This window comes from Centruroides vittatus, unplaced genomic scaffold (assembly GCF_030686945.1).
Source record: "Centruroides vittatus isolate TY-2023 unplaced genomic scaffold, ASM3068694v2 scaffold_861, whole genome shotgun sequence".
Lineage (NCBI taxonomy): Eukaryota > Metazoa > Arthropoda > Arachnida > Scorpiones > Buthidae > Centruroides > Centruroides vittatus.
This window is the reverse complement of record NW_027122718.1, coordinates 577,929-598,653: the sequence shown is the minus strand read 5'-3', so window position 1 is coordinate 598,653 and position 20,725 is coordinate 577,929. Positions and strand designations below refer to the sequence as shown.

The following is a 20,725-nucleotide window of genomic DNA, read 5'->3' as shown; positions in this document are numbered from 1 at the left end:
TCACTGAGTTCAGCGTTATATCCACACTTGCTTGTCGCAAGTACTTTCGACAAACCTTACTGTTGTCGTCTTCAGGAGAGTGCATAAATTTGCTGAAAAACTTTGAAAAGGAACAAATCCGATACAGAATAGAATGCATAAAGCTTTACCAAAGCCGTTACGAACGTAAAGCTAAAATTCAAAACGTTCGAAAGCCGATCGAGCATCTGGCTCTGCGACTAGCAAGGCTGCACATGCGCAGACCCCCGCTCACGCTAATTGTATATTAAATAACGCTAAAACGCGCTTAAACGCTTGAATAACGTGACCCAAATATTGGGCAGATCAAGAGTGGGAGTGTTGCATGCTTCTAGCGTGGTGATAAGGAGGGATTCCCAGATAAAAACTATTTTTCTATCATTGCAGCACTTGAGCATATGCGCTTGTGACCATAGCGGATTGTAACCCTGTTCGAGAGCCTTTTTTGCCAGCTCTGTGGCATGCCTACCCCTCACCACGTCGTCTTGGTGCTTGGCAAGGCAGCTGGCAAGCATTCTGGTGGTGACCCCGATATATCGTGTGCTTACTCCTGTTGCTAGATTTCCAGTGGGACAGCATAGACCCCAGACTTCTCGAGTGTGGAGAGCTTGTCTCTGTCGTTACACAGAAGCTTGGAAGTGGAGCTAATGGTAGTACCAGGTTGCGCTTCCTAAATATTCTGCAGATACGTATAGAGAGGGGTCTGAGGTATGGCAACGATGTTTGAATCACCGAAACCTCCCTCTTGCTGCTTAGCATGGTGCTTGGAAACAATGATTTCTTTACCCTACTGAGCACATGTGTAAATTTTGCACGTGAGAAGCCAGCCATGCGTACTGCCAAACTGATGTTATCTAACTCGATATTGGCCAGCTCCTGTGTGGAAGAAAACAAAAATGCCCTTCTTATGAGGGAGGCGATGGCTGCATTGACATATTGAGAAGGCTGAAAGGCCTCTGCTGGGATGATGTATGGATCTATGTTGGACTTGTAGTGTACCGAGAATTGTAGACCGCCTGGAGACTTACGTATATGCAGGTCTAAGAACATAATTGTAGCGTCGTTCTCTTTCTCCCAGGTAAAATGAATAGAAGGGTATACACTTGAGAGGTGTTGCTTAAAGGTAAGAAACGCCTCCTCTGTATCTTCCCACGCTACTAAGATGTCATCTACATAGCGCAGATACAAGCGCGGGTAGCAGATAGCAAGTGGGGAATCGAACGTTCTGCGCTCTATCTCTTTCATGATGAGTTCCGTTAAGATGGCAGATAAAGGAGAGCCCATGGGGACCCCTTGCTTTTGTAAATAAATTCTCTGGTTGAAACGGAAGTAGTTATGCTCAGTGATGAAAATGAGCGCATCTCGTAAATCAAGTACCCGCTGAATGCTGAAGCCGTTTTTTAGTAGGAGAGAGTTAGCCAGCATTACAGCCTCAAAGGTGAGTACAGAAGGGTATAAAGAAATTACATCTAGCTTGTAGAAGGTGTAGGCGTTGTGTGGTAGAACTCCGATGCTTGACGCAATGGTGGACTTGGCAATAACAGAAGAGGGAGTAACGTGTGGGGAATCCGGAACTATGGTGCGCAGAAATTTAGCGAGCGCTTTCTCTAAATAGTAGGTGGGATGAGACCGTTTGTTTACTAGCAGGCGTAGCAGCCAATTTGCTTAATGGGTTTTTGGTTGGAAGAACAACCTAGGACATGCAACGTTAGGGGGAGGATCAAGAGGCAAAGTTAGGGTTGCGGAAACTCCTGGTAGTGCAACGATTCTTCTTGCTTTCCGTAGTGTCGTTGGAGTGGGGTCCTCACTCAATTCCGAGGAGTGCGACTGCGTTAGAAATTAGTTGGCCCTGGTAAGAATGTCACTTTCTCTGCACAAGACAAACCTCTTGTCCTTGTCGGAGATGAGAAGTCTCAGGCTGGCTCTGTCGAGAAAACGCTCCACCGCTCGATAGTCTACGACGCCATTGGGTTTACCAGAGCTTTGCTTTGCCGTAGCAAGACTCGAGAGTATAGACAGCTCCATTTGTGGACATGCAGCATTCGTTTGGCAGGACTTAAGCACTGCTAATGTGGCCGGGATCAACCGGGAAACATTGTTGCTGGGGGGAGGAATGCACTTAGGTCCCCGCTGTAGAACTCTGTGCACATCGTTGGGCACGTTTTCATCTGTATAGTTGTAATATGGGGTACTCGTCTCCACCTTGTTCTGCTTGCGCGCCAAACGTGCTAAGCAAGAGGGAGGTTTCGGTGATTCAAACATCGTTGCCATACCTCAGACCCCTCTCTATACGTATCTGCAGAATATTTAGGAAGCGCAACCTGGTACTACCATTAGCTCCACTTCCAAGCTTCTGTGTAACGACAGAGACAAGCTCTCCACACTCGAGAAGTCTGGGGTCTATGCTGTCCCACTGGAAATCTAGCAACAGGAGTAAGCACACGATATATCGGGGTCACCACCAGAATGCTTGCCAGCTGCCTTGCTGAGCACCAAGACGACGTGGTGAGGGGTAGGCGCGCCACAGAGCTGGCAAAAAAGGCTCTCGAACAGGGTTACAATCCGCTATGGTCACAAGCGCATATGCTCAAGTGCTGCAATGATAGAAAAATAGTTTTTATCTGGGAATCCTTCCTTATCACCACGCTAGAAGCATGCAACACTCCCACTCTTGATCTGCCCAATATTTGGGTCACATTATTCAAGCGTTTAAGCGCGTTTTAGCGTTATCTAATATATGATTAGCGTGAGCGTGGGTCTGCGCATGTGCAGCCTCACTAGTCGCGGAGCCAGATGTTCGATCGGCTTTCAAACGTTTTGAACTTTCGCTTTACGTTCGTAACGGCTTTGGTAAAGCTTTATGCATTCTATTCTGCATCGAATTTGTTCCTTTTTAAAGTTTTTCGGCAAATTTATGCACTCGCCTGAAGACGACGACAGTAAGGTTCGTCGAAAGTACTTGTGACAAGCAAATGTGGATATAACGCTGAACTCAGTGAACTTTTTGCAACGTATATGGTGTTTGGCGTGAAAATTGTCTTACCGATATTACAAGCTAGCTTCTCATTATTATTGGTTTTGAAACAGTCTCTTTCAGTATCATATCTGACATTACCCTGTGGATTTCATAACAAAAAAATTTTTTCTTCTGGTTTCAATATGACTGTCTGATCTCATTTTATCACACCTAAAGAGATCAGAAATGAAATACTTGATGAAAAATACAAAATGAAAAAAGAAGTCAGTAAAAATAAAGGAAGCTATAAAACAGATATTGTATTATTATTTAATGGCAACTGTGATGACGTGAGACCAGGATCTCACTTGACACTGCGAGAAACAGACCATCAAACTGACATCAATAGACAGGTGATATATTCCCCTGCTTGGAGCCAGGGAGACAGAGAAATTGGGTACTGTAGAATTTAATTGTCACATTTTGGTCATAGATCATAAGGAAGAGAGGAAGAGTGACACTGATTGAAGTTTTTGCAGTCACCCAACATTGAGTAAGGCAAAAAAAAAGCAAACACTTCCTTAGAGGGGGAAAGTGGCCAGGACCATATGGGCATAGCTGCAGATACAACTGCATCCTCTCCAAAAGAAAAGAAAAACACATTTTCCATGATTGTTTGACAATTGTTCAAGAAGAAATATAAACCTACCCTTGGGAAGAGTGGTCTGTATTGGAGGAGGTAGAGGGCAGTCACCTCACAACCTGAATTGCGTCCCTAGCAACATCTCAGGGACCAATGGGGATGCAGGAGACCAACAGCTCAGGCCAACAAGTTGGAATAAACTTGAATAAAAGCCTGGGTTTTCAAGGACACAGGGTGGTTGTTATCATGGTTGTCATTGTGGAAGCACCACTCTCTTTCTTTTGCATCTTGTGATCAGAAGGTTATCCAACTTCGCCCACGTTGGTCCAAGAACTCCACCTGTGGCTGAGAGACAAGATCTCACTGACAAAGACCACTGGACATCTCTTTATGCATGTTGTCCATCCTTGCCAATGCCTTCTCATTGTCATCTTTCTCAGACATCTGTATTATATATCCCTATTGTAAGCATGACTTTATCGTTCATTAAATGCAAATATTATTGTCAATCTGTGTCAGTGTGAATCTCTATGTCCAGTACCACTATCCCCATATGATCTAACATGTAATGATGCATTTTAAGAACACTTTACCTCAACAAAACATTTCCTTGACTTCTTGAACACATTATTGCTTTTTGGAAAAAAATTCAATGTTTTGGGATGACTTAAGACACTGCAAGCCCAAATAAACTTTTAAATTGCTTCACAAGATCCAAATGATATTGGAACATGTTCAATAATGTCCCTAATTATTAAACAATGATCAGTGAGCAGCAAATCTCTGACTTGAGCAACATGTTCATCAGTTCAAGTGATGGTCTACCAGAGCATGGTTCATCTTCAATGTGTTGTCTATCATCTTGTACCACTCAAAAACTTGTTTTTGATAGGCTATCATTACTAAAGGCTTTTTGCAACGTTTCCAATGTTTTAATAGCAGTAATTCCATTGCAAAAACAAAATTTAATACATGTTTTTTGCTCAATTACACTCAACATTTTGAAAACTTGCCTGCGCAAAAATTCTCTACACACAAAGCAAGTATTTACTTGAAAACAAAAACAGATGACGATGTAGGGATTGCTGCTAGATGTCAATGAAAGTCATACCAAACAATGAAAAACATGACGACAGCACCCTCTTGCAGGCACAGTTTAAATGAACCATTCCCATTACTTTTTGATCACAATAGTATTTTTACTCCTATTGATTTATTTTGGTGTGTGTCTTAGGGTGCATTTACTTCTGAGCTAATAGTGCTACTTCTAAACACTGGAAGTGATGTCATTAGCATGTGTATTCTTGCTTACATGTCCAGTTTGAAAGTAAACAAGAAATATGGTAGTTTCCTGCAAATAATATTGTCAAAGCTGCTATTTTAAATGGTACCAGGTTGTTCAATAAGTTTTGTCGTTCGATAAAAAAAAACACAATTTTATGGTTTGAAATACATTTTATTATTCAATATAATTTCCCTGAACTTCAATACACTTGTTCCAGTGATCTTCTAATTTATGGATTCCATCCCTGAAGTGAGAATCCGGAAGACTGTCGAAATACGCTTCCACGGCTGCTATTACCTCTTCGTTCGATGAAAATCGTTTCCCACGCATGAATTTTTTGAGATGTGAGAACAGCCAGAAGTCAGAGAGAGCTAAATCTGGCGAATAGGGAGGATGTTGCAACAATTCGTATTTTAATTCACTGATTTTCGCGATGGTTTTTTGAGCTGTATGAGAGGGTGCGTTATCTTGATGAAAAATGATTTTTTTCTTCTGTAAACCAGGTCTTTTCTCATGAATTTTTACATCCAGCTGGTCCAAAAGATTACAATAATAGTCTGAGTTTATTGTTTTACCAGTTTGGAGATAATCCACGAACAAAATTCCTTTTGCATCCCAAAAAACTGATGCTAACACCTTCTTGGCCGATTTCTGGACCCTAACTCGCTTCGGAGCCAAAGTACCGGATTCACACCACTCCTTAGCCTCTTGTTTTGATTCAGGATCATGATGGTAGACCCAAGTCTCATCCATAGTAATGAAACGATGCACAAAATCCTTTTTATTTTTTCTAAAACGCTCCAAATGTTGCTGAGAAAGTTGCATTCGAATGTGTTTTTGTTCCATAGTTAGCGAATGCGGCACCCATTGTGCACACAGCTTTCTGTAACCCAAAACATCAGCCAAAATATTGCTCACACTGCCTAATGAGATCCCTAGGGCTTCTACTAAATCTCTCTCAGTTAATCGACGATCTTCCAAAACCATATGCTGTATTTTTGCTACGATTTCTGGTGTTGATGCACTTTTTGGACGTCCTTCACGTGGATCGTCTTCGAGACTTGTACGGCCACGTTTAAATTCAGCAACCCATCTTTCTACTGTTCTAATTGAAGGTGAAGAGTCCTTATACACTTTTACCAATCATTCATAAATTTGTTTTGGTGCTACACCTTCCAAAAATAAGAATTTTATCACTGCACGATATTCAATTTTTTCCATTGTAAAAAAATACACTGACACATCAACTTTGAACAGCTGCAAATATAGAAATGAGTTGACAGACCTACATGAAACTTCACACGTGTTTATAAAAAAGTAGTACTATTTTTAGAGTAATAAAACGACAAACCTAATAGCGCCATCTCTTATTGAACGACAAAACTTATTGAACAACCTGGTATGTTACAGATAGAACTACTTGATTCTGAATCGGAGGAGGATGATCTTATACACAAAGTAATTGTAGAAAAAAATGAAAGAAAAATAAAAAAAAGTAAGGTCAAATAAAAAAGATAGAAACTTTTATTGGAGAGACTGTACCTTTTTATAATCCAACCGATTTTAAATAGCACCTTAGGCTTACAAGAGAATCTTTTGAAGTCTCCTGTAAAAAATAAGCCCAATTTTAGACACAGAAAAATCACTTCCTCTGGAAGATGACCTGTCTCTCCTCAAAAGCAGCTTTTATCTGCCTGTGGACATTGGCAAATCAAGAATCATTCAGGTTTGTTTATACAAAGTAATATATGAAATTAGATGCAGTATATAAGAGAATAGCAGATTATACATACATACATACATATATATATATATATAATACATATTTAATGCAATTGTTTTACCAGTGAATGGATGTGACATTGCTCTTTTATGGTGTAACTAAACTGAGTTTAAAATCAACAAATAATTGATATTAAATACAAAACATTTTTTTTTTTCTTTCTTTCTTTTCTCTAAGGGTATTGGCAATCATTTTAATATGTCTGGACAGACTGTGTGGAATATTTTAAATAAGGTTGTTAATTCTCTCTTAGTGATAAATGAAAAAATAATCTCTTGGCCATTACAGAGCAGGATGATGTAATAATAATGAAATTTTTTATACCCAATCTGGTTTTCCTGGAATTAGAGGCTCTATTGATGAAAGCATATGGCTATTAAGAAATCAACTGAAGAAGCAGCAGCTTATTTCAATAGAAATAAGTATTACTCTGTCATCATATAAGTTTAGTTTGTAATGAGAAAATTGTATTCAAATGATACAATTTCTTTAGAAGTCATTTCTCATATGTAAGTGAAAATTCATTCAAGTATACAAACTTATGTAATTTTGGATTATTATTAATGCTGTTTGTTTCTTTACGATTTATTTAATGCTCTGAACATAACATTTGAAGATTCCAAATGCATGTAAGGTAAACTTCACTTTTCATCATAAACGATGAATCAAACTTAATTTTTTTTCACATTAACTCTCTGTTTATAAAAAATGTCATCTAAATCTATTGAACCTTACAATAAAAAAAGATCATTGTAAACATTTTATACAACAAATAATTGAAATTTATCAATAAAAAATATTTTCGGCCATTTATTTTTCCAAAAATAATTCCATTTTCATTTCTTTAGAAAGTAATTTTTTCATGGGAGCAGCCATATTGAATTAGCACAAAGCTCAACAGCAAACTAGCTAGCACTCCCAGCTTACTAATTCCGTTAAAAATGATGTCACACAACTCTAAAGTAAACGCCAATGGGCACGGCACTCGGACGAAAGTATACAGGTTGAGTGTGCTAACAGTAAAATTAGCTCAGAAGTAAATGCACCCTTAGTATATTGCATTTTAACAGATATATATTTTCTTTTTAGGTTTAAAAAGCCCAATATTTAAGTTTAATTCTCAAGTTTGAAGTTTTCTTCTAATTCAATATCACATGTAAGCTAGCCAACCTTCCAAGGGCAATCAGTTAAATGCATGTCAGGAAAAGTCTAGGGACTGATCGTATGTGGGTGATGATGCTGGAGGTACAGATGACACGTGTCCTAACAACAAAACTGCTTATTGTGAATAAAGTAACTTACACAATACTAAACAACAGTTCGTTTCAAAGATGAGGTGCTTGGGTGCAATGACCGACGATTCAAAAAGTTGATGGTGAGGGCCCCGGGGCAGAGACAACGTAGGCAAGATGATCGGGCAAATTTGGAGTTCCTCGGTGATGTTGGGATCCGTCGTACGGGTAATCCCACAGGTGTGACACAGATAAATGCCGTAGGTATTGGAGGAGAACTCTTCTTTCAACCTTGGAATTTGGGGTTTTTATAGGATTTTTCCCTCGAATCTCACCTTTTGATTGGTCCTGTATCCCCTTCCTCGCTTCCCAATTAGTCTCCCTTTTGTTTCTAGGTGAAAACCGAGACTTGATTGGGTCATGAGAAAGGTCTGTTTCGTGGCATCTGTCCGATACTTTGTTGATTCTGACCAGAGTTTGTTGATAAAACTAAGCTGTGTGCTCATAATTTAGCCCATTGTTTCTATTTTCTATCAATTTTCAAATTTTAATGATCACACATGATGTTTTTCTAACGGTCATATCTTTCCCCTTTTTCGACCTTTTAACCTAGATCGATTGTTTACGAACGCCCGTCTCAGAGTTCTATCTTCCCCGACCAACATTCCACCTGATCTGTTACGTCATTCGTCTTCGCATTTGTTTTAACAACTACAGTTTTTTTCCTCTCCTCTCTTTTATATAACTAACATAACCTTTGGTCCAACTCGATAATAGCACTTTCAACACGTGGAAAATGAATTTTAGTTTTAACCCGTTCTGGAACCTCACACACATCACAATCCAAATCACTTTCTTCTATCCAGAGATGTACAAAAATATGATTATTTTGATTAAAATTTATTTATGATGAAGTTTATAGAACTACCACAAACTTATAAATTTACTATGAAGTTTATAAAACTAACAAAGAGCTTTTTGTGAGCTCCTGATCATTCCCTTGAGAAGAGAGTTGCAACAGACAGTGTATGTTTACAATCAATAATGGCAACTCAATGCTTACACATAGGATCTATTCCTATGAGAAAATAGCCTGGAAGTCACCTGCATGGCTGAAAGGTATGCAGATGATAGGAAAGATATGGACTGCCAGATGGTGGGCAAATAGTTCAATTTGAGTGAGAAAGGGAGTTCGGGGACTTTGAAAATGTATAAAAGGAAATTCAGGCATTTTTACGAGCATGTAAAAAGAGTTCAGGAATGTTTACAAGTGTGGAAGAGACAGTTTGGGGCAAGTGTGTTGAAGAAAAGAGTCTGGAAGTCTTGTTCAACAGAAGGCTCAAAGATTGAAAGATAAGACAAGTTTGTGAATTATTTTCTGGTATGAGACAAATACTCTCCATTATATATAAAAAAAGGTTAACTGGATGAAAAATATTCACTTTACAACAGACTTACGGTGTAATAAGTCTAGTAATAAAGAAAGGTCAACATAGTGCTCACAAGTTTATAGACTTACAATTGCTACCAACTCAAAAATAGAGGGGTGCACGGATGATAAATAAACCAATCAGCAATGTGAATCCCAGCATTTTAATAGAAGAAACAATCAATGTGGCAAATATAAATAATGTGAATAAGACATTTATATGTAAACATTTTGATAACCTGCATTTACCATTTCAAACATTTCAATTTTTAAAAAATTATTATTATTTAAGTAAAACAGTGACCCATCAGCATTTTTTTATTTTTATACTTTTTACTGATTTTTAGTTTCTATCATGTTTTAATATTTATCTATTTAATATTCTGTATGAAACTAATATTTCCATTATAAAAATCACTTTAGGTGAAGGAAATAGTTTAGTCTTGCAGTGAACAAATTATAAAAAGATATAAATTTTTTTATTAAGGTCATATTATATCCTCACAATATATGATGAGATCACTGAAATAGATTAATATTGTAAAATGGGAGTCTGTTACACTGAAGTTTGAAGAATTGAGCTCTAAAAACTTTCAATTAATAAAAGACAGTTCCAAAAAAAGGTTGTAACTATTGCAGTAAATTATATTCTATTATATTTTATGCTTGAATAAATTATATTTTCAAAAATTTTTGGAAATTATGAAAGTGGTAATTAAATTTGTGCTTCTTACCTCACCTAAAGTACATTCCAGAAATCCTAAAAAATCATCATCAGAAAGTGTTTTTGTAGCATTATCAATATCATAAACAACAAGTTTTAATTTCTGAACTTCTTCAAAAAAATAATCCATTTTAATTGGTTTGCAAAAGTCAGGATTATGATTATTTTTAATCATTTCTGTTCTTCCCATCTGTAAAAGTGAAATAAGTAATTAATTATGAAAAAACTTTTAAATTTAACTATATAACTAAATATCAACTCACTTCTACAAACCGGCCTCCTTGATTTAAATAAACTGCAATCATAGGATCCGATTTAGATGCAAAATCCCGATCCGTCAGATTGCGACAGCTAAAAAAGAGTTCCACCTCGGTAACGCAGATTGTCTGTGGTGGTCTATTGTTTGCAAATGCAGAGAACTGAGCCATCTTTAAAAATACATTACGGTACGATTAGTATTTATTTTTTAAATAAATATAATTTCATTTTGAGACTATTCAGATAAACTATTGATTTTACAATATAATTTTTCACTCAAGACATTAAATCTTACTGGTTCTAAATTGATTGTTTAAAATAATAATAAATAATTGACTTATCTCTCAGCAATGCATTTAATAACATTTAAATTTAAATGAGTAGAATAAGGTGTAATCTGATAAAAATCACCAAGGGTGATCAAAAACACTATTATTTGAAGTACAAGAAATAACAAAAAAAAAAAAAAAAAAAAAAAATGGACAGTAAGCCTATATTTTATACCAAACCATATTGGTGACATCTTGATAGTACTTGATTGTTTAATAGACATATCTCGATCCTTACTCTCCACCCTGTGGGCACTAAGAGAGCCTCTTTTTAGCAAGTCCATTATGGTTACCAACCACGAGGGGGAAACTGGGTGGCGAGGGATGGGGCCCAATGTATCTGCATAAACCACCCGCAAAAAATTCCCGGAGGTTTTGAACCCATCTGGATTCGATCTCAGGATTTCCCAGGCCAATAGTGCTACCTTAACCACTTAGCCATATGACTATAGTATCTTGAGAGTACTAATCTTTACTGTACTATCAAAATTACTTGTTATTGTTAAGATTATTTTGGTTATTGTTATTAGGAGTATTTACTGCCAAGATGTTAATATTTTCTAATTAGCAATTCTAACCATTCTAATATAATTTTTTTAAATCATTTTTGTAAGGGGACAGTGATATTATCTATGCCTTTTTAGTTAAAATCTTGGAATATTCAAGTCTTGCATAAACTTGACAGAAATAAAACAATTATCATTTGATCCTTTCTTTTATGAAATGTCAACCTTTTTCAAACACAAATAATTCTTTGGTTATTCAGAAATAATTCTGTTCCAATTTTAGATGCATGAATCTTGAACAATGAGAGTATGGTCATTTAATTAGTGCACAGAAGAACAACAGTTCATAAAAAAAGGATGAAAAGATAATTTGGTCAAGTTTATGCAAGACTTCTGAGTATTCAAAGATTGTAATTAAAAGGATTATGAGAGATAGTTCAGAAATGTATTTCATGGATTTGGATCAGCCTTGCATGGTTCTGGAGCATTAAAAAATATTCTCTGTAAAGCCAAGGTTCGTTCCACATCTGTGCTTTAATCAAAAAAATTGCAATTTTAGGTCACGCCAACAGATCATTTTCAGATCCAGGAAATCGGTAGATATTCATAAAACAAGTCTTTTTCACGTATAATTATAAGCATACAAAAATGACACGACTAGGCTATCTACCAAGTCCCTAGGTCCGAAAATGTCATTATCATTCATTATCTAGAATTGTAATTCTCTCGATATTGGACATATATTTCCAAAAACAGATAGTTTTTGATTTCAACTAAAACTTTAAATACCTTGAACATTTGATAGTCAGCAAGTGGTAGTTTTACAGGAGGTAAAGCATTCACCTATAGATTCTATACACAGATTCTGATTGCATGGTTATTCCTTTACAAAAATGATTTTAAAATATCATATTAGAATGTTACATTGCTCATTACTAAAGACAGGAAAATGTGCAAGAAAACCAAGAACATAAATTTATGCACAGCTTTTTTTCTAAAATATGCACACAAAAATACAAAAATGTATGAAGAAATTCATTTTATATGAAATAAGTTAGAAATTGCAAATAATAATAAAATATTTCAATTCTGAAAAATATTTATTACTTACATGTATACATGTTACAATTAATTGCAAAATTTATAACATATGTTTGATAAACATTAAGTTTTGATACTAAATTTAATTTAAAAATACAATAAAACAAGAAATTTTTTATTGCGACGTCGTCACAATGCCGGGCTACAACTTTTAATCATACTTTTAATTTATTTAATTTAAAATATATGCTCTTTCTTTTAACAATAGAGTCATGCCAATCATCTATTAACTGCTTTCGGGGGAAACGTTTTGAATTGAAATAACATAACTTCTGGTTTGCATCGGAAGTTCATATATAGTTAATTGGGACCTCCTGCCCCTAACGTTTCCATATCTGGTCTTGTCTTTCATCTATCTAACTCTACTCTAGAGATTAAGGAAAGACAGACAAACAGACAACAGTAGAAATTTATAGGTCTACAATTTTTTTAAATTGCAGCCTAATAAAATAACAGATACAACTTAGTCCAAAAACAATTAATGAAAAATATTTTTCAAAATTTTCCTTATAAAAATGTATGCCTTCTATCTTGTAAATGTTTAAAAAGTCGGCACAACCGACATAAAATTTAAACAACAAAAGCTTAAAAGGAATAATTTTATTGAATTACGATAAATTTCTCTATTTAAAAAAAATATTTAAATTTAAAAACACTAAAACACAATAGCTCAAAGTTAAAATTGTGTGTAGTGCCGTTATGAGATTTTAATAAAACAATTTTATCATCATTAATCGAGCGTAGAGACGAGTTTTTTAAAATATTGCGAATGCCAATAATAAGTAACATTTCGTCAAGTCCAACCCAAGTCGAGATACGACGACGCCCCCTCTATCTCTCCACCCCGTCGACCTTTAATTGTCAAAATTTAATAGCATCAATATCCCATATATAGAAATAATTCTCCAAGTTTCAAAATTTTGGTTCGTGCAATCCCGAGACATAATGCAAAATAGACACCAACAGCAACACACACACGCAGTTTTGTAAGGGATTTTTTTTTTTACATTTTTGGTCTTTGTGTCAAAACAAGGAACGAAAAAAAAAACTGGGGAGGGTCAAATTTGACCAATCGTCGTACTTTCCCTACATTATATTCTACGTATAACAGCGAGGAAAGAAAAAAACTCGAAAAACTTTCATCACTTTCGTACAGATCGATGCAACTCGACGTATTTTTCGGCTCGAGTAACGTGGGCTTTTATACGTAAATATTCTATAATTTTCTTCGAACGGCTTCTGCAACGTTACTCAATATTTGGTATCCCTTATTTTTCTTAATTACAGAACAAAGCTTTCGCATTATACGGTAACAGCACCTACCGGACCTTAAATCTCATTGCAAGATTCTTCAAGATTATTTATTACGCAAATATATTCTAGAATTAGTATATCTTACGTTTCTAATTTTAAGATTCTAATTGCATTTAATCGATTCCAACTGCGGAGGCAATTCCGAAGAACGCGGTTATTTGCATTTCTGTATAAAAACGGTAGTATTCCGGCAAAATTTTTATTTAATATTTTTACCAGTTAATAAAGAACACCAGTTAATAATTTTTAAATTATATCTTCACAAACACAAGAAAATCCAGCAAAAAATAAATTTTAATTATATAACACGAATGTTTTCGACAATCTCGAAAATATGCACCTTAAAGAAGATTTGTTCTTTTGAACCAATAGAACTAATTCAATCTAATTTCATCCATAAGTTAAGTCGGTATAACACGGCAATCCTCTCTGTTTTAACGGCCCGAAGGTGCCCCTCCGACGCGGGCAAAAACGTTAGCCGCGTTAATTTTTGTGCCGACGTCGGTTTATTTCGCCTCGTCTATCGAGTAAAACCGATTCGTATAATAAGTCCTATTAGTCCTTAACAGATTACAGTCACAATAGACTAAATATTAATCAAATAATGTTTAAAGGACTAGAAGCATTAATTAATGAATTGCCTTCTTCAGGTTGAAGAATAAGTATGGAAGATTTCAACGTTGTCATCTATCGTTGTCGAAAACGTTTGTTTATATAATTAAACTTTATTTTCTCCCGGTGCTTACGAAGGTGTATCATCTATCATCTATCTCATTGCTTGAAAACATTTAGAGTAAAATAAATTAATATAAAAGCATTTTAAATTTATTACAAACGAAAATGACGGATCTGTATAAGAGCACGAAGGACATAATTACTCAATTTCACAACTCAAATTACGAATGAACTTACTAATCATCCTGTTCAAGTATTAAAATTTGCCAAACTTTAACATTATTATAATTAATTATTATTTTACTGCTTACAGAAATACTTCATCTGGAGGTATTAACGTATAAAATTAAAAATAATAATTTAAATGTAATATTCACCTTCCCTCGCCAATTCAAAATATCTTTCGCAATTTCTTTTGTTTATTTTTAAACGTCGTTTGTATTAAATATGCATATTATGAGTTACCAATGCAAAATTAATAATTAGAATAGCGATTTAAGTTTTAATACATGGCAAAAATATTTTTATTTCGTAAACGCAATAAATATACGATGAACTGTGATGCCACTCGAATCTGGCGAGCGACCAAGAATTTTTCGGTGTAAGCTGTTCCGGATTCGTTGGCCCCTTTTTTTTTTTTTTTAACTCTTTCCGCCCTGTGGGCACTAAGAGGGCCTCTTTATAGCAAGCCCATTATGGGTTCGGCCAGGCCCACAATGGGGCGGCCGGGTGTGAGGGACGGGGACCGACATATCCGGACGGACCATCCCCCGAAAAATTCGTGGGGATTTTTCGACCCGTCCGGATTCGATCCCGGGTCCCCCAGGGCGGCAGGCTGCTAACCTTGACCGCTCGGCCATCCGGTGGCCCCTTGGCGAATCTGAATTAGAGGCCACCATATACAGTGTTGACTTCGGGGAATATTTTTCTTATAAAAGATTGGTTTGGAGTCCCCGTTAGTGGAATTGCCTTCTTTTGCCCGTAGAGTAACGTGCCACTGTCCATCCTCTCGGAGGTCGACATATCCATACCTATTGTGGGCCTGCCGAACCCGCAATGGGTACGAAAAAACAAATTTATGCCCTATTGCACTTGCAGGGACGGAGTAAAAAATAATGTTTATAGTAAACTTTCTGAATATTTAGTTGATTTATTTCTTTTTAAACCATCGTGTTTCGTTTTGTGCTCGTTCGAAACGTCACGAAAAAGTATTGTTGCAAACAACAATTTGATAATTATAACTAAAGAAGCCTATGCGAAACAATGCTAATTTGGTAATTGTAATTACTGTAAAGGGGTTCGTGCAATGTAAGATATGAATTTTAATTAGTTAGGCCTAACTGTATTTGATAAGTGTATAAAATTTAGGCAATATTGCGGGCTCGTTAGTAAGGTCGAGGAACACCTAGACGACTTAAGTACAATTATATTCTCTTTATTACACCGAAAATTTACACACGATATGAGATTGTAACAAACGTAGAGGCCAGCGTGTACATCGCGAGGGACGAGCCAGAAAGAATAGTTCGCATTTCTTGTGCCCCCTAATTTATAGCTCCCGGAAGTAGATTTCGCTTTCGGGAACTATAAATTATAGTATTGAGAGGGGAGACAACGTGCCGCCGCCTCAGCATCATTATAAACAATGATTTCGTTTTTTCTTAAATTTGACTTGATATTTGCCTAAATTTTTACAATAACTTCCATAATTTACAATGACACCATTTTAGAAAGTATACTTGTTAAATACAACAATTTGCACGATTGATTTTGTAATTTTTGATCATTCTAAGATGACAAATAAAGCAGATAGAGGAAATGGCGACAAGTCCCGCGCTGGACAGAAGATCCCGCCCCCGAAGACCTCAAAGAAGTCGTACGAAAGATGCGCCTGGTGCAAGAAGAAGACCGGACTGGCGACCAGCTTCATTTGCAGGTGCGGAAAGAACTTCTGCGCCAAGCACAGATATGCCGAACTACACGACTGTTCCTACGACTACAAGTCGGAGGGAAGGCGGATCCTGAAGCAGTCGAACCCGGTGATCGGGTCCCCAAAATTACCCAAAATTTAAATACTAAGCCATGATTTTTTATATCGTTTATTATTAGAGAAGGCAAACCAAAATTTTTATATGCATGTATCTAAGAAAACATCTTAACTTTCCAGAGATTTTATCTTCTTTTTGTAAAGTGTCTTAATGCACCAGAGAAAATTTAAACATACAGAAACTACGTGTAGCTCATCTTTGCAAGTTCATAAATTTCAAAATGTCAAAATTTATAAAAATAAATTCATTATTTCTTCTTTTGATTTTCTAACTAATCTGATGTGAAAAAAAATTAAATCTCATCTTCCATGGTAGAGACGACTTCTGTCAATTTGAAACTAAGATTTTTAATGATGATTAATCCTTACTGAGTTCTAGATTTGTGGTATAGGAACATAAAAGACATAAAACACAAATTGTGAATTTGTTAATTAAGCATATAAACTAAAATAGAGGTGGTGAACCTCAGTGGCGCATTATATCTTAATGGGCCCAGACAAATTTGAATTAGAAGCCCCACGTAGTGTTGACTTCAGACACTTTTCTTCGAGGAAGTTTTTTGAGAGAAATTCCCTGTATTCTCATTCTTTTTTTTAACGTGCCCTCAGGAGGGTGTTCTGCTCTGCACCTGTGCCACACCAGCAATCTGGGGTCTCCCAACATGGCACCAAATTTAAATTTTGACATTCTTACTGAAGTACAGTAATACCTCGACTTACGCTACCCCGACTTACGCGATTTTCAAATCTCGTCGATTCGTCTTTTGTTTGAGCGCCACGCAACTCTTGATTACTCACTCCCCCCACACTATTGTTCAGCTTACATGTTCGGACGTGTCGCGCGGAATCGACACATAGCTACAATTTATTTTGTGTTATTTATTTCTGTGTTTGTTATATCTACGGATACTCGAGCGACTGTTTATTGAAGAGAGTTCAATTGAAAAGGGGTTACAAATTTTAGAAAATATAGACTCCAACGAAGAGCGCATTTCTTCTACAAAACGAGAAATAAAAAGAATTATTAGCACGCTACGAGGAAGTTTTGCGGGAGAAAAACAATCTTTGAGCCGTCATACGAATTTGTTCGATTTTATGAAGCTTTCTACATCAAAATAACTTCGGTTTACGATTTTAATAATATAATTTGTTATACATATGTATTATCTAAGAATTTATTAAGTATTTTTTCTAAATTATTGTTTTCTTTAGTCTCCGGCCCCAATTAAAAATAATTTGTATGTATTTATGTGCGAAATTATACCCCGACTTACGCGAATTCAACTTACGCGGTTATCGCTCGGTCCCACTCATCGCGTAAGTTCGGGGTATTACTATAATGAGTTTATATAAAATGTGAAGCCCGAGCGATACTCGAGCTCATGTGTTAAAAATATCATAAAAATGTCAAATCAAGGGATCGAGCTTTGATTCTAACGCTCGTAGAAATTGGAAGAAAACTTAAATAAAATCGGGAAATATTAAAATTATTAATCGAGAGACAAATGTTTTTTAACCTTAAGAGGAGATGCAGCGCTGATATTATGTATCAGACTTATAAGAATTCGAAACAATTAAATACGAGCAAGAGTTTCGAGGTGCGATTAATTTCCCTCGACCGGATTAAAACACAGTGTCGAATTTAAACCTTTAGTAGCTCGAAACGGTCGGTCGTCTGCCTAGATACAGGAAACCGACCAATCGGGAGCTGGAGATCCAGGGAAGAGAAATCTTATAAAAACCTGGATCTCAAGGGCAAAGCAGACTTTTCCTCTGCCTCCCCTTGTTTCTTTTATTTTTTTTTTTTTTTTTAACTCTTTCCGCCCTGTGGGCACTAAGAGGGCCTCTTTTAGTAGGCCCATTATGGGTTCGGCCAGGCCCACAATGGGCGACCGGGTGGTGAGGGACGGGGCCCGACATATCCGAACGGACCACCCCCTGAAAAATTCCTGGGGATTTTTCGACCCGTTCGGATTCGATCCCGGGTCCCCCAGAGCGGTAGGCTACCACCTTGACCGCTCGGCCATCCGGCCGCTTCTGCCTCCCCTTGCGAAGACTTCTCCAAGAATTCTAGACTTCTTCCAGCTTCGAATTGAAGTTAAAAATCTGGACTTTTCCTTGATGTCAGAAACCTGATTTAGACATTGGGCTTCCTTCATTTCATCCAAGGACTTCCGAACATCCTGGAAACACCGACCGACCGCCCCGGGGCCAACGACACACCGTCCAGCAGCGCCATCGGAACAAGACACGCAACACTGTAAGAGATAGTGTAAATAAATGGGTTTGTTTGTCACTGCAGCTATTTGCCTCGCTTTCCTACACCCCACATTCGATAAATCCTGACATTTGGATATCACGAATTTGTCAACCTCACAAAAATTGTTTGGGTCCTCAGGCAGTTGGCCTTTTTGCCCATACAATAAAGCGCTACTGGCAAACCTCGGCCCATGTACCCAGGTGACACATTGAGAGAAATTATCTGGCACGCAACATATTATATGATTGTTTTGATTAACGATAAAAAAAAAATAAGTATATCAGTTCAGTATATCCATAAATTAGGATATACTGAACTGACTTTAAAACCATAAATTGCAGTTCGTCATCATTATCGTTTTCTCAGTTTCTTTCCATTTATTCTAATTAAAGGATATTCATTTAACTTGTTTAAAGATGTCTAAAAATAGTTATTCGAACTTACTCGGCCACTTCGTTGGAGTTTGAAAATTGCTTATTTGTAATGGCACCGACTTGATTGATTTGGACTTTTAATGTACAATCGGGCCAAAAGTGGTCCGGTGTGAAACTGTCGGGTGTTTCTCTTACGCCGTTAATTAAGGTGTAGAACCATTCTGAAAATTTTCTTCCCATCTCCTGTAAAATGTCAGCATCGGGTAAAAAGTTATTCGAAATTAAAGTAGTTTCTGGGGTGTCGTAATCCAAAGAAATTTGTTGCTCATCTCTACTTTCGTCACTTATTTCTCCCTGTAAAAAAAGAAACTATATCAACGACACTAATATTTCAAATAGTCAATAGTCATCAAATATTATGGGAAAAAAGAAACTCTCATCCTTCTGTCTATGATATATCCTTATCGAAAACAAAAGACGGCGAAGACGATACTGCGAGACAGAATCGAGGAATAGAGAAAGATGAAGTGACTTGACAAAAGCGGCAACAAGTATATGGGAACCTCCACATCATCAGTGTTACCAGTGATGAGCAATCAAACTGCCAAAAAGTATAAAAGAAAAAACAACTGCCGAGGAACAGACTCATCTTGTGTTCTATAACTAAATTATAGTACAATTTTGCAAATTTGTGGTTTGATATTTGCAACCATTTTTAATATTTGTGAAGCTAAAATTTGCATATTTGCGCAATTGACCAAAATAATGAAACAAAGGATAAAAATCAAATGATTTTCGGTGCTTTTACCTTAAATGTGTCTACCAAAATTTGTGTTATGACTATTGAACACACCAGACTGCTTCATAGTTTATGAAGTTATTTCAGCAATTATACTGTACTTGTGCAAGAATGTGTTTTAAATTTGTATGCCAAATGTTAGTGTTGTGTTCTATAAGCAGTATATAATTAATTTTATCCTTAACCTATTAGCGCCCAGTATCATACTTATAGGACAGTTTGCTTTCATGTCTGTGCATGCAATAGTTGACCTATTTATTGTTCATCTGTTCACTAGTACTTGTGTTTAACATGTAAGTCAACCACTTGAAACTAGTTACTGTATATGTTAAGCTTTTCTTCATTTATTCCAAGATTTGTAATATGCTTCAGCATAAGAGTTTATAACAACAGAGGATGCATTAGAATGCTTATTATCAGAACAGATAGAGGAGGGAATTACATTACCCCCGATATTGACGAACTTACCGATACCGGGGTGTCCTATGATGCATCATGTTCCAGGTGAAGTAGAAATTAACATTTTAGAAGACAAATTACCAGATGATTTTAACGTTGTGAATAAGAAAAGCAATGCAGAGCACTCTTCTAATTTTGTGGATAAGAAGAATAAATGTCTTCGATACGAAACACAAAAACAGCGTTTCAAAAAAAGCAAAAGTGAACTTATAGCCCGATGGTCCAAGAAAAATCCTAAGTATTTGTACTGCTTTCTATTTCAATATTATACAAATAACAAAATTAATCATTCTACTGTATATATTTTGTAATGATAAAATCTACGGATCGGAGGACAGAATCAACAAATACGGGAAGACGGAGAGGTGGTGGTGGTTACAACAAAAATCTCAGAAAGCAAAGTGTGGCGGTCTCGGGCGGGCGGCCAGCACGAGCTTTTATATTCTCGATAAAGCGCCGCCTGGATTTTCGTACGCAGTGCCAGGTTATAATTATTCGGCCGCCATACACTCCTCCACCAGTGACAACGAGAA

General features: G+C 36.5%; 1 protein-coding gene across 2 annotated transcripts in view; it reads right to left on the bottom strand.

The window, feature by feature from the left end:
* The window catches only part of LOC136990028 (copine-3-like), a 64,486-nt gene extending 49,832 nt beyond the window's left edge, over positions 1-14,654 (bottom strand). For both annotated transcript variants that reach the window (XM_067288359.1, XM_067288358.1), the window contains exons 1-3: positions 14,631-14,654; positions 10,334-10,498; positions 10,081-10,260 (exon numbers count right to left, since the gene is read on the bottom strand). In XM_067288359.1, the coding sequence (XP_067144460.1) occupies positions 10,081-10,260; positions 10,334-10,498 (345 nt within the window). In that variant the 5' untranslated portion in view covers positions 14,631-14,654. The remainder of the gene's footprint in view (positions 1-10,080; positions 10,261-10,333; positions 10,499-14,630) is intronic.
* Between the last annotated feature and the right edge of the window lie 6,071 nt (positions 14,655-20,725).